Raw genomic sequence first — 14,895 nt, 5'->3', positions numbered from 1 at the left:
AACCGGCCATAGTATTAAATGTGATCATAGTACATGTTTTCATCATTGTAAATGTGTAATTCTTCCCACCAGCCTAGGAAAAGATTAGCATATGATGGGGCGAATTTCGCACCCATAGCCGTTCCACAGCATTGTAGGTAATATTTTTTATAAAAATAAAAGAAATTGTGGGTTAAGAGATACTGAATGGATTGTAAAAGGAATGTGATGAAGTTAGATTCATATGTGCTGTAGTGAGACAAGTGATATTCTATAGCTTTTAGGCCGAGTTGGTGAGGAATACAAGAATATAGTGAAGTAACGTCAATAGAGGGCCATTTAAAGTTATCTACATCCTATTGGAAATCTTAGTCAATATATTCACAAAGGTTCTCTCCTAGAGACCCAATACCGGCAATAACAGGTCGTCCTAAGGGTGGTCTTTCTTTTTTGTGAACTTTGGGTAAATAATGAAAAATAGCTGTTTTTGGAGTGTCAGTTCTCAAAAAAGAAATGAGCCTTTCATCAATAATGTTGAAGTTTAGAGCTTCTTGTAGTAAGGTTTCTAGTTCTGAAGCAAAATGTAATGCTGGATTTTTATCTAATACTCTATATGATTCTATATCTGAAAGCTGTCTATGTGCTTCTGCAAAATAATCTGTTTTGTTCAATATAATGATCTGACCCCCTTTATCCACTCTTCTAATGACAATGTCTTTATCGCTATAATATTGGATTTTCACTCTCACAATGAGATTTACCTTATATCCTTACCTATATATCCTTATAAAACTACTCACTACTTGTCATCTAATTGTACTTAATTACATGATGATTGTGATTGGCCAATTTTAGGGTTTCCCTATTGGCCACCTTGGTTTTAAATACAGTGTATGTTGTAAATGAAATGTAGCCTATGATTAAGTACCCTATAGGTACGAAACACGTAAGGCTTCTTTTTTTCTTATATATGGATTAAATAAACTTTATATACTTTTTTACATATAACATGGCTGCTTTTTTTATACATTTTTCTGGAAAATCGGAGTGCCTGCTAAAACACCAATTTGCCAAAGTTTTGCATTGTACTGGTGCAGCTAATCAAACATCCACCCTCGGGTTCAGCGATATTTCTATACAGAAGTTGGATAGGTGGACCTCTAAGGGGCTGATTTACTAAGACACGATTTCAAATCCGAATTAGAAAAATTCCAATTGGAAACGAACATTTTGTGACTTTTTCGTATTTTTTGCGATTTTTTCGGCGTCTTTACGATTTTTGCGTAAAAACGCGAGTTTTTCGGCGTCTTTACGATTTTTGCGTAAAAACGCGAGTTTTTCGGCGTCTTTACGATTTTTGCGTAAAAACGCGAGTTTTTCGTAGCCACTACGTAAAAGGTGCGACGTTTCGCGCAAGTTTTAACGCTACGAAAAAATCGCGACATTGTGCAACTTTCGTAATGGCTACGAAAAACTCGCGTTTTTACGCAAAAATCGTAAAGACGCCGAAAAACTTGCGTTTTTACGCAGAAATCATAAAGACGCCGAAAAACTCGCGTTTTTACGCAAAAATCGTAAAGACGCCGAAAAACTCGCGTTTTTACGCAAAAATCGTAAAGACGCCGAAAAACTCACGTTTTTACGCAAAAATCGTAAAGACGGCGAAAAAATAGTGTTTTTACGCAAAAATCGTAAAGACGGCGAAAAAAATTGCAAAATTACCGATCATTACGAAAAAAACGCAAACGGACGCATTCGGCCCGTTCGTGGGTTAGTAAATGTGCCCCTAAGTGTTCTCAGAGATGTCAGACCAGCTTTAGTTTGAAAAATGGCAAGTTAATAATCTGATAAAACCCTTTAGTTGATGGTACATAGGCACAACTTATTGAAATATGGTGGGGAAGGCCTGTATGCAGAGGAGAGGATACATTTGTCAGATATAGTTTTGGACACACTTAACATGGGTATACAGGATGTGTTGGAGAAGGCTTTGTCTAGGTAGAGAAGGGCCAAGTCCAATGCAAGGGATTAATTGGCTTTGTCATGAAGGCAAGTTTTTATGGTGACAAGGCAGCCTGCTGTGAATATTGGTTAAAAGGGACTGGCTGGTACAATGGATGGTTAACATTAAGACAATTAACAAGTTATATTAATTGTATTATTTATGCATTTGAATTAATAAATCTGGTGCGGTCTTTTATCCCTAAAAATGATTGTGTGTTGCCTCATTTGTTCTTTTATTGTAACCGTGCTGCCTGCGCTTCCTATAGTCTGTGTTGCTCCTGGGCAAAAAAACTACTTTTATTCATGGGATGGGCTGCCTATGCTTCCCATGGAACCTGGGGGCTATTAAACGTTAGGGTCATAGGAGAGTTACAGACATGACAGGCTGTCAGTTCTGTGGTGCAGTGCAGTCTGGGGGAGGGGAAAATAGTAACGCAGGCACGCTATTTAGGGTTAAATGATTGTTTGGCATGTTGGCCAGCTGGTTAGCAATTGGAAAAGCCTGAAAAAAATGCCATTCTTCATGGGGCATCCTCTTGAAGAGCCAGAGAGAAATCTGACCCTCCTGTTTGACTTGTTCCTTAACTATAATTAATAGTAAAATAGTAAGTATTGTCACAGCAGAGAAGTTGCGAGTGTGGGTCTAATGCTGAGGCATGGTGACAAGGCTGCCTGCTGTGGATATTGATTCTCAGGAGCTGGCTGGTACAATGGATGGTTAACACTAAAACAGTTAACAGATATATTAATTGTGTTATTTCTGCATTAGAATTATTAAATCTGCCACAGTCTTTTATCCCCACCAATGATTTTGTGTTGCCCCATTTGTTTTTTTATTGTAACTGTGCTGCCTACCCTTCCCATAGTCCAAACTGTGTTGCTCCTGGGCAAAAAAATTACTTTTTTTCATGGGATGGGCCCATCTTTTACAGTTCTTCTTAATCTGATTGACAAGGAAACAATAAACAGCCAGCATACAACTGCAAAAGCAGGGTACCTGATGAAGGGGCCCATCCCCAAAACATTGGGTTAACACAGTAAACACAGGGACTTGTCCTCGCTTTGCAGCATATCCTTGTTTCAGCTATAATTGTTTCCTTGGTATCCGTTGGGGGCTGTACCATGGGTTACTATCCAGGAAAGGACAGGTGTGAGCTTTTTTCCAATTGTATTAATCTGATTGACAAAACACTGCCTTTAATTCACCTAGCTAGGGGCACTTCAGAGGAATGTTATAATATTTGGGACACATGGATGGAACCTTATTCTAATCTATCAAGGGTTTCTGCCCATACATTTCTAATACCCTCTCAATTTTTTTAAATGAGCAGTTCTTGACATATCTTTGTAATTCATTGGAGGGAATTCATTACATTTGCAAATTTGTAAAACAATAGCAGTGTATTTCCTGAAATTATTAAGCAATATTGATTATATATTTGTAATATATGTGACTATATTCTAGTTCGGTCTGTTGTAGCTACCATGTTTTGGAGGCATATATTTACAATTGGTTATTTTATATTGCTATAGTGGCCACTGGGCAAATGTAAATTCTGCCTGACTTGTCTATCTACATTAGATTTATCTACATTAAATCAGTACTGACACTGAGAATCTAGTTTCTAAATAATGCAGCCATGTTATCACCATAACCAGAATATCCAGCGTTACAAAATATTATTTTTTCCAAAGCCCTATATTGTTAGTGCTACAACAGCCCAAACAAACAAGGGCACAGTTGGATCAGGCTGGTGGCCACTCACATAGGGAATAATAAGCAGCAACCTTACTTTTGGTGATGCTTAGGTAATTCTGTACTTTCAGGCTGCTGTTTTGTTGATGAGCAGGTTAGAAATTTTGAAACCTTACCAGCACGGAGTCCTCTTCTATTCTACTCCTTTTTATACCTTTGTATTCTTTGCTTAATGGCTATGTGTAACAAAGATTTAAATACCGAGCCTATTATCTTTCAAGTGATAGAAGGAGGACATTAGCAACAGTTTAGGAAAGACCAAAGGGAAGGAGATTGGGGTTAGTAGGAGATAGACTACTGAAACAATTTAGTAGCAGGTTGCAGTAGTCTAGGTGGAATGGGATGAGGTTTCCCACAGTAGCAGTGAAGTAGCAGTGAAGTGATATGAGAAGACAACATGGTTAAGCCTGCCATCAGTAGAAATAGTAGAGATGGGAGTAGGGCCACATTTAGGTGTCATGATGATTTGTTTTTATTAGGTTCATTTTAAGATGACATTGATATATCCAGAAGGAGATGGCTAAAAGGACGTGAAGGAATTTCAGAGGTTTTAGGTTGAAGCTTAATTAATTATTATTATTATAAATTGCCAATGCTCAACAATATTAAATGCAGATGATATGTTTAGGAAGATTTTTGGCTTTGGCAATCTGGAGATCAATTTTAAATTCTCCTGTTAATTTTATTTCAGTAAAGCATGCTGGTCTAAATTCAAATTATGTGTGTGGAGAAAATTAGGCCAATAGCCAAAAAACAATACATTTGAGGATTTAGAGGTAAGTGGTAGAAGGAAAAATTCATGGTAGGTAGTGTCGGCTGTTTGAATTATTGGGGGAAAATTCCAAAACCCAGGTGACGGTTCTATATATGTTTAAGAGCTGGGGTAGGCATAGCACTCTGGCATGAGTTGCTACTGGAGATGAAAAGAGAAGCAGGGAGACTGAGGATCAAAAGAATCAAGGCAGGAAAAAGTAGTTTATATCTTTAGGGTGGCAATCTGTTTGTGGATAGAATCGCCTGTGTTTTTGAAGAAAATGTAGAAAGTTTAGTGATTCTGTTGATAAAAGATGTGGAAGGGTTTTATTATTGTTGAGTGTGATGTGGTGTGCTTGGCCTTAGAGCGAGTACAGTTGAGACATGGCAGCAGAAATATTATAGTGGGTGAAGTTAGCATATGATTAAAGATCTTCTGCATATACCCTCTCCAGATCATGGATGACAATGCAAGAATCTTGTTTGTGTAGTTGTGTAGTTGTGTAGTTAGAAAAGGTTGGGTATTTTGACTGCAAACATATTGTATTGTTTAGGAAGGTGACACCAAAAATGTAATAAGGTGCTGATTTAAAAGAGGGGGGAATCACAATTACAAATATAAAGACTGAGGAAACATTTTTAAGTTAAGACTAAGGTAAAAATGTATTCCAGTGATTCCAGAGTGATATTATGCTCAGTTCACTACTACATTCATAAAGTGGCCATCCTTATGATCTGGCATGTCTGCTCACTGCTGGTTTTCAAAGGAGAAAACAAGAAGGCCCTGACTGAGAGGGTATCAATAATATACCTTTTGAAATCCATCAGGGAGCAGGCAGATACCAGTTGTTGCTCTCTCATTATTAAACGGCTCTAGAGATCACTAATGACTTGAGCCAACCCCCTAGCAAATGCTTTCCCATAAGATTATCTAAATATATAGAGTGAAAAGCTGGCCACTGCTGCACACAGAACTGAAGGAATTACAAGAGACTGTTATGTGCCCCTTTTTTGAACCAGTGTTGTGCTTCCTGTCACACCTACTACCCATAGTGGTAAGGGTTCAGTGGTGCACTCTTAATTATTTAAATCTTAGGCTAAACATCCAAATGTTAGCCTCTCCCCAAAGCAATCAACCAAAGCTCTATATTCTCATTTTACTTTTAAAACAGATCACAAACAAAATAAAAAGCATGAACTCATCTTCAATTACAAAATAAAAATGAATGAACAATACAGTGTTTTCTCTGTGGCATTTCAAATAATGCCAACCTTCCCCTTTGGCATCAAGGCCTTATGTAAAGGCTCTGGGTGTGCTATTTTAAGCCATGTATGGCAGAGTTGTGCCAAAATTTACAACAAATTGTTTTGGAAATAAGCAGCGCCACTTTGGTAGACTTGTGTAGAAACTAGTGTAGTTACACTATTTGCTAGGTATGCCCAGTTATATCACTTTGTTATTGAATACACTTCACCTCGGATAGCATACAAGTGTTCATCCCCAAATCTCTAACTGCATCAAACATACCAGTGTATGAGAGCCCTTACTGACCTCCCAGCACTGGGCAACCCTGGAACTCCTGGGTTCTGGGCAGCCCTAGGGTCAGGATTTTTTACAATCATATTAATTTGACTGTTTGTATTTCAGAAGTGTAACACACAAGGTATGAAATGTATGGGAAGACTTAGAGTAGATTTTGAATAATATTGCATATTTACACAAAGTGTAAGGCTGGAATTCTTAAGCATATCAAGTAGTGTAATATTAATTGATTCCATGAATCAATAAATATCTATTTTGGTATATTTACTTTATCTCTATTGAATTTTTCTGACATTTGAAGGGAGAGGCATCTTGTTTTTATTTATTTTTTTTACTGAAGGGTGGAGGGTGCACATTGCATCCTTTCTGATGTTTCATAACATTTTGCAGCCTCTGGCTGCCCCAGTCATGTGCGTCTGTCCTGTTTTCTAGGAGGGGCTGAGGAGATGCCTTTAAGGACTATACTGAGAAAAGATGCATTCTTTGTTTTGTCCCCGGCAGAACCATCACAGTGCATCCAGCTGAAAACAGCAGATACAGACTGGAATGACAGAGTGGACAGAGGCAGGAAGCGGGGAAGGCAAAGGGTTTTTCACCTAACCTGAGAGTACCACGCAGCATCTTACTCATAAGCTTCTTCATTTGTTGTATTCTGAACTGATTGTGCAGCCAGGGACATATATTTTAGAGCCAAAGAAGAGAAACACAGTATACTGGTATGTCCAAATCATCCTTGGAATCTGCCCAAATTGCCAGCAGTCACTCTGGAAACAGAACTTTAAAAACTTTTTGCACCCTGGAGAACATAGCCGCTGGAAAGAGATTTAAAAGAACTATAGCTACAATACAACATCAGATTTAAGATACCCATACTCCTTGCTTGCAAATGTGTGATCTTCCAGGGCAGAGGAAGGACAGACGGTGCGCTTACCTCAGTGCATAGACACTGTGATCCAAAGTACAAGGTAACAAATCATAAAAGGTTTAGCAGCTGCTCCAGCTATAGATCTACAGAGATGTTGGAGAAGTTGGAGAGTAGGATCATGGGATAAGCCCAGTGTCCTACCAACCCTTAAATGTCATAGCAAAATGAATTTAACAGCAGATAAGAAATACCAAACTATTTTGCTGAACTGGTTTATTTTACATTCTTTATTTAGAAATTTAGGATTACTGTTTTTGCACTGGAAGTAAGAGCATGACTGGGGAAGGGTGGCGCATATATTAAAGGGTTCTGACAAACAGGCAGGAGGGTACAGTATCTTTGTTCTGGAGGGATGGGGATTGCTGTGGGGACATGAGGACACAACAGTTATTTACCATAAACTAAAATAAAGTAAGATATGGAAGAGCTGCAACTTCTTTTCTAAAGCAGAGAGTTTCTTTGGATTCTGTAACTTACAATGAAAACCCTGTTACCCACTGTCTCATTGATAAACCGAAGATTCTAGAATTCTCTTTAGAACTTGGAGAGCATACAATGCCTCCATATGTAAGAACTGTTCCTATTCTGCTACTTGTCATTAGATGTTACTTGGTATCTCCCATAAGACATTGGTCTTTATGCAAAGCCTATGGCAAAACTTGCCCATAAATGTCCTTTTATAAAAGGCTGCTGTGACAAATCTCCATGTGAGACACCTGGCAAGAGAACCAAAGGAAACAGAGAATTTGTTATTTATCAAGGTAAAGGATACATGATTCAAAATGACTAATTTTTGTGGGCGGCGGATTCATAGTTTAGTATGGCAATATACTGTATCCTTATTAACATTTCCCGTTATAGTGGCAGCACAGGGAAGTGTTGCCTTCTTATATTTGCCCAGTATATCAGCAACATAGAATATTCATGCCTACCCTATTAAAGGCTGGTACAGAGAGGCATTATTTAGAATTAATATATAAATCTGGCATCTTGCCAGTCTGACTGATGATCCCAGTTAGCACTGGTAATTTGGCCAATTAAGACATCTACCTGTCAAGCTCAGCTGTACAATATGCAGAAAGTTGGTTTGCATGTAGCCAGTGGAAGGAAAAGATTCCTTATTTACATTTATATTAGGTATGCAGCAAATAGAGAATTTCCGCAGGATTCAGATTCAGCTGAATCTTTAGCGTTAATCCATAATCTTCAATCAAGTGACTTTAAATAGCTGGATATTACACATTTTTTTCAGATTAATGATTTTTTTAAGAGGAATTGTATTCAACTTAATAAAAAAATTGATTATTTAGTGCCCCCCCCCTTTTCACTCAGTAACACCCACAGAGAAGACACATGTAATTACAAACATGATACATGCATTTGTTATTATTATTATTATTTATATAGCACCATCAGTTCGCTTTAAAACATATTTATATATGAACATACCCACAAAGCTGACAATTAACATGTTAATCACTCTGAAACATAGTAACTCATTTACTGACCTAGCTGCAAAATAACTCAGCCAATCAGTAGGTAGGTTTGATCAGTTTATTGCAACTGGAATGATGTCAGCATGGTTGCACCAAGAAGATCAAATGGGCAGAATAAAGGCAAACATCTCATACAGGCAACATTCTGAACTATTATTCCACCCATGTGACACACAGCCACACATCAACCAGTTGCCTTAGGTTTACTAAAACACACATGACATGATAACACTTTCCTATTTCAGAATACATTTGTATAAATTTTAACGTTTTTTATAAATCTGAGAGATAACAGAAATGTATCAGAAATACATGTTAATACATTTTTATGTGTAAAAAATATACTGTAGTTCATCGCAATTTTATATGCACAAGGCATATTTTAATTGATTCCTTAATCTATTCCACTACATGAAAAATTTCCTGGTGAAAAAATGAAAGATATATTAGACGTGCACAGAGCTAGAGATTCCCAACAGATTTCTAATCCCAAACTGAGATGTGGGCTGGCTATCACCTCATAATTGTTAAAGGGGATTGCTGTTCTTCCAAGCTACTCAAAATAACAGGCAGCTACTGCTACTTCTTTTTTTCTTGCCCTCTTAATCTCTTGCTTTCTCTTATTTTTCTCCATTTCTCTGATTTCATCCCCTTATTTCTAGTCAGCAGAGACCCCCTGTGCAGATACAGTGTAAGCTCCTCTTGTGTGTATGGGCTACAAAGGGTCCTTGTTCAGATGTACTGTCCCCATAGTCTATATGTCCATCCCTGTGCATTTCCCACCTTGTCAACCTCCCTCTACATTTTGTTCATCTTGCAAATTTCTTTTTGGATCACACAAAAAGATGGCACACCATCATTCCCTTTTGGTAAGGTAGAAGAAAGGTAAGGAATCATCCAAGAAGACCTAAGAGCCTGGAGTACTTGGGTTTCTGATAACGGAGATTGTTGGCAGGTTACATAGTTTCTGTGGGTCAGAATGACCCTGAAAAAAGACAAAAAGAGATTGGTATACCTATAACAAATAACCATCCTTTGGACCTAATTTTGCCAGCAGCTGGGTTACATTTAATTCAGCCAACCGTGAACAAGGAGGTTAGGAGTACAATGACTCCTCAGCCAGGACTTGGTGGCTTCGAGATGGGGCTCAGTATGTTCACATAAGGAAGAAATTGTCATTTTCAGTAAGCCCCAATGAATGTAATGACCATTTCTAATGAACCTGTCTAGGAACCTTTTGCCCTAAAAAAATGTACACCCAAAAGCATATTGGGTGTGTATTAGACCAATGATGATGAAAGTATTTTTCATTGTTTCATGGCACATCCAGCAAGAGCAGTTATACGATTTTAGTGGACCTAAAAATCAGTTCTGTTAGTTTATTCCATACATTGGGTATAAAAATGTCAACCCCTTATAATGCTTCCCCATTAGACTTTATATGTAGAAATCCACTCTCCTTCTCATCACACAAATGTGATGTTGCAAGGCACTGTGTCAGGATAGTGGTTGAACAACAAGCAGGCATAAAGAACCATTCCAAATAATATTTCATATGCAAATCGTCAATGCATATTCCAAGGATTCATGCTTATTTGGCTAGTAGATAATTGATTATAAAGCTATCTTACATATTCAATTCATGTGAAATTTTCTGTGTTATCTCTCTCCCACTGTTGTGAAGACATTTGCATAGGTTGGATTTATTACCTTTTTATCCTATGAATTTTAAGTCAAATAACTGAATAAATTTACTGACAACTAAAGCCAGGTGACTTCTCATACCAGTAGTAATGATAGTGGTAGACGAGAATAGATACTGAATATAGAAATTTCCATACAACTCAAACACAGGCAGAAGAGATTAAAAGGGATACAGTTTTTTGTGCAACCATTTGGACTGGATATGAGAAACATATTACTGCAATACTGTCAGACACAGGCATTAGACCTCTTTGTGTATAGTGAACATTCCCTATGGCAAGGGACTACAGTGAGAACATGAGGAACTATGAGGAACAAGCATATGTTGACATATTCCCTTGGCACCTAGCCCATGCACCAGGCAGGGATTCCTTTCCTCTTTCTAGTATTTTCATTTCTGTCAACAGCTGGAGCAGAAACAGCATTTATTTATTCTGATAACATTACCATAGCTCAGCTGACACAAGTTAAGTCTGGGGGTAGGCAGTACCCTGGCTCAGTGCCATATTTAACTAGTTACATTGAACTTTACACAACTAATTTACCTTACACAAAATGTATTTTATTTATATATTCAGCACTCTAAAAATAGAACAACAAAATAATACATAAATACAAATAAATACAAAGTATAGTTGCATTAAAGATTAAGAGCTTATGTGTCATAGAGACAAGAGGAAAAAGGTCCCTGCCCTATAGAGCTAACAATCTAGGTGGGAAGGTGACTTACAGACAGAAATAGGAGGATATTGCTGCAGGTTGGTTGCTTGGTTGACACTGCTGTATAAGCCAGTGCCAGTTCAGGAGCAATGGGAGTGCTCCAAGCGGGAGTCTTAGGGGCAGATTTATCAAAGTTTGAAATTACAACTCACCACAGAAAAACTTACCAACTTTTTATTTATTACAATGGGATTTTTAAAAGTGTATTTATCAATGGGTGATATAAATATCAAGTTAGCGCTCACCAACTGATAAATACGCTTCCAGAAATTCAATTTTTTTTAGCTGAGCTCTAATCTTAAATGTCCCTTTGAGTTTAGTTCTGAAGAGACTGAGGGAGAGTTTCTCCGGAGGAGTTCAGGGATGGCAAGGCAGAAGGGTTTAAGGCAGGAAACAGCAGTAGTAGTGTGGGGTGCAACCAAGCATTTGCTCTGAGAGGGGCAGAGGAGTCGCCAGGAACATATGGAGACACAAGAGAAGAGATGTAGTGAGGCGCAGAGGAATGAAGGGCTTTGAGGTTATGAGAAGGAGATTGTAAATTATTCTTATGGGAAGCCATGATAAGAACTTCAGCAAAGGAGGTGTCTGTACCCTCTTGAATGAGAGAAGAAGAATACTGCCAGCAGGATTTAATACAGACTGTAGGGGGAAGAGATGGGAGTTAGGGAGTCCAGTTAGTAGCAGGTTGCAGTAGTCTAGTTAGGATAGGATAAGAGCATGCATGATCATCTAACCTGCTGCTGGTAAAAGAAAGGGACGGATTTTAGCAATATTGCATAAGTGACTGGTTTTGACATCATCCCCATATCTTCCCAGGGTTCAACACAATCTTTTCACAGGAATTAGAAAAAAGCAGTTTATTTTTTACATTTTTATTTATCACAAAAAAGTTATTTAATGCACATAATTCAATGGCAAGATTTGTAGACTTCGGAAGAACTATTATAACCCACTACATCCCTATCTTACACATTTGTACTTCCTGAAGGAGTCAATCCTTAGGGATACTCACTTGCTGCTAAATTGACACTTATAAAAAGCTATTGATTATCTAACACTTATATATCCCAACTGCCACTGGCTGTATATTAAAATAAACATTGTTTACCATTAATACATATAGTAGGGATATTTAGACCTTTAATTTGTTGATATTGAATATGTTTATTGGGACCCCTTGTGTAAAGCAGAAGAAAATCCTTGCCAGATATACAATTGTACTGTTATTTCTTATTAAAATAAGAAAAGAAACAACTAGTTTTACTGTGGTCCATGGTTTCTAAGTTTTGTATTTATATTCCACAGTGACCCAGATTAGCACGTCAACTCTGAGAATGCTTCACTCAACAGTCAACTCCACCAATGCCACCATCAATGTTGGGACTGAACTTAAGCCAACCAACACATCCGACACTGTTATGGACGTTCCAGAAGAGCTCTTTCTGTTCCTGTGTGTGTTCAGTTTGCTAGAAAACATACTTGTGGTCATTGCCATTTTTAGGAACCACAACCTGCACTCTCCCATGTATTATTTCATCTGCTGCCTGGCTGCATCTGATATGCTTGTAAGTTCTAGCAACCTAGGTGAGACCCTCATCATTTTTATGCTTAAGCAAGGGATTATAAAATCTGAGCCACTGCTTGTCAAAAAAATGGATTATATATTTGATACAATGATCTGCTGCTCTTTAGTAACCTCTCTCTCCTTTCTTGGGGCCATTGCAATTGACCGATACATCACCATCTTCTATGCCTTGCGCTATCACAGCATTATGACACTGCGCAGAGTAGTTATTGCCATAGGCGTGATCTGGTCGGTCAGTTTAGTTTGTGCGGCCATATTCATTGTCTATCATGAGAGTCGTGCTGTCATCTTATGTCTTATTGTATTTTTTCTCTTCATGTTGGCCTTGATGGTGGCTTTATATATCCACATGTTTGCTCTGGCTCGCCAGCACGCACGTAGCATCTCTGCCCTGCAGAAGGGGAAGAGTAGGAGAATTACCCCACATCAAGCTAGGGCAAACATGAAAGGAGCCATAACACTAACATTGTTGCTTGGCGTCTTTTTTCTTTGTTGGGGGCCTCTGTTCCTCCACCTCACTTTGTTTGTGTCCTGCCCCGGTCATCATATTTGCAATAGCTATTTTTACTATTTCAACATCTACCTCCTTCTTGTCATCTGCAATTCTGTTATTGACCCCTTAATCTACGCCTTCAGGAGTCAGGAGCTAAGGAAGACCCTCAAGGAAATTGTCTGGTGCTCTTGGTGACAACTCAGGTTGGGGAAGGTGCTGGCAGAAAGCTAATGGCAGCTGGGGTTTAATAAGAATGTCTGAGTACTTTTTCCCATCTCCACTAGCCACAAATAATGAATTTCCTGACACTCTGAGAGATTTCAAGACTTTCTTATGCTGAATAAAGCATATTAAGTTAAGGCTAAAAAGCTCCATAATCCTAAATCTATTTCTTCTCTAGAATGTTTCACATATGGTTAATAGAGCAAACCATACTGATAACAGGAAAGAGCGCTTGTAATACCAACACAGTCTGAGCAGCAAGATGCACCAGGTATGACATTGCAGGGAAGACTCATATCTGAGTAGTAAAAGGGACATTAGATTCACCTATAAGCAAACAAGGGCCAGCAAGACATGGCATAGAGATGGATTCTTGCATATGAAGGCTTTGATAGCACCTCCTGTAATAATGATGAGCAGTGACGCTGTAGAAGCCATTCAGAACTGAAATCACTTAGCAGACGTGTGGTGTTTGTCATTGCATAGATCAAAGATGGTGTTTCCCTCTGTTCATGGAGAGGTTACCCTTCCTTAAAGCAATAAGAACAGCATTTATAGTAAACTCCATTTTCTGCATTCCACTAAACATGTTGTATAAGTACTTGGCTATCATGTGCTTTGTTATATAAATGAACAGCTCGGCAGCAACATCCGCTTACGCAACAAGAAAAAGGTCTTGTCCCCAGGATGCATGGATATGGTAACAGTAACTGTCCTCCAGACATTCCAAGAAGTACATTTTCCAAGAAGTACATTTTCCTGATTCTGCTAAAGGGAAAATACTACTTAAAATATTTCTACTTTGATAGAAGATTTGAAACGATACACTCTGGCCGTAAATTTGCTGAAGTGCCGCACCTAGGATTGATGTTGGTAGCCTTGGTCTCCCTGCAGTTTGGATGCCAAACATTGCAGACCTTCGCTTTATATGGACACCGCACTAAATATTATCTTTCAGTATGACAAAATGGACAACACATTGCACTAAACAGAACCTTTTGTAATGCCAAGGCCCCCATTAATTGACTGTTTAAGTCATCTTCAAAGTACCAAGGCATATCTAATGCTCCTAAATCTCTCCCAATTTTAAGAGGATTTGCAGTAATCCATCGGATTAAAATCTAAAATATTTTATGCAATACTTTCCTTTTAAAGGGGTGGTGTACCTTCAAGTTATCTTTTAATGTTATAGAATGTCCTATTCCTAGTAAGTTAGCAATTGGTCTTCATTATTTATTTCAAATAGTTTTTTCAATGATATGCCTTCCTCTTCTACATCTTTCCATCTTTCATATGGGGTGACTGGCCCCAGCAGCTAAAAAACGACTGCTCTGTGAGCTTATAGTTTTATAATTGTTACTTTTTATTCCTTATCTTCCTATTCAGGCCCCTCTTTGTTTAGACCGCTGCCTGGTTGCTAAGGTGATCAAGCCCCTAGCAACCTAGCTGCTGAAAATAAAGAATGAAAAACCAATTTCAAATTTTCTACATCATACAAAAGTTCATCCAAAGGTGAACATTTTTTTTTTAGAAAAAATCTGCATTAAGTATTTGAGTGCCTCCAGGTATTGAATTATTAGGAGCAGCTTTTAAACCCTCACTGTGCCAAGTCCTCAATGAAAGGGTTCATGGATAATTACTAATATGCATCACATCATGTGAAAGGGCCTGTGAAAGCTGTACATTTGTATCTTCTTGTGCACACAAGTGATCAG

General features: G+C 38.2%; 1 protein-coding gene across 1 annotated transcript; it reads left to right on the top strand.

The window, feature by feature from the left end:
• The first annotated feature begins 6,539 nt into the window (after window positions 1-6,539).
• mc1r (melanocortin 1 receptor) lies at window positions 6,540-14,358 on the top strand. Its single transcript, XM_012962336.2, has 2 exons — window positions 6,540-7,000; window positions 12,186-14,358. The coding sequence occupies exon 2, from the start codon at window positions 12,215-12,217 to the stop codon at window positions 13,151-13,153; it is 939 nt and encodes a 312-aa protein (XP_012817790.1). The 5' UTR covers window positions 6,540-7,000; window positions 12,186-12,214; the 3' UTR covers window positions 13,154-14,358.
• Window positions 14,359-14,895: the final 537 nt, after the last annotated feature.

Source organism: Xenopus tropicalis, chromosome 4 (genome assembly GCF_000004195.4).
Source record: "Xenopus tropicalis strain Nigerian chromosome 4, UCB_Xtro_10.0, whole genome shotgun sequence".
Classification (NCBI taxonomy): domain Eukaryota; kingdom Metazoa; phylum Chordata; class Amphibia; order Anura; family Pipidae; genus Xenopus; species Xenopus tropicalis.
The sequence above is the reverse complement of the archived record's forward strand: the minus strand, read 5'-3'. Positions and strand labels throughout refer to the sequence as shown.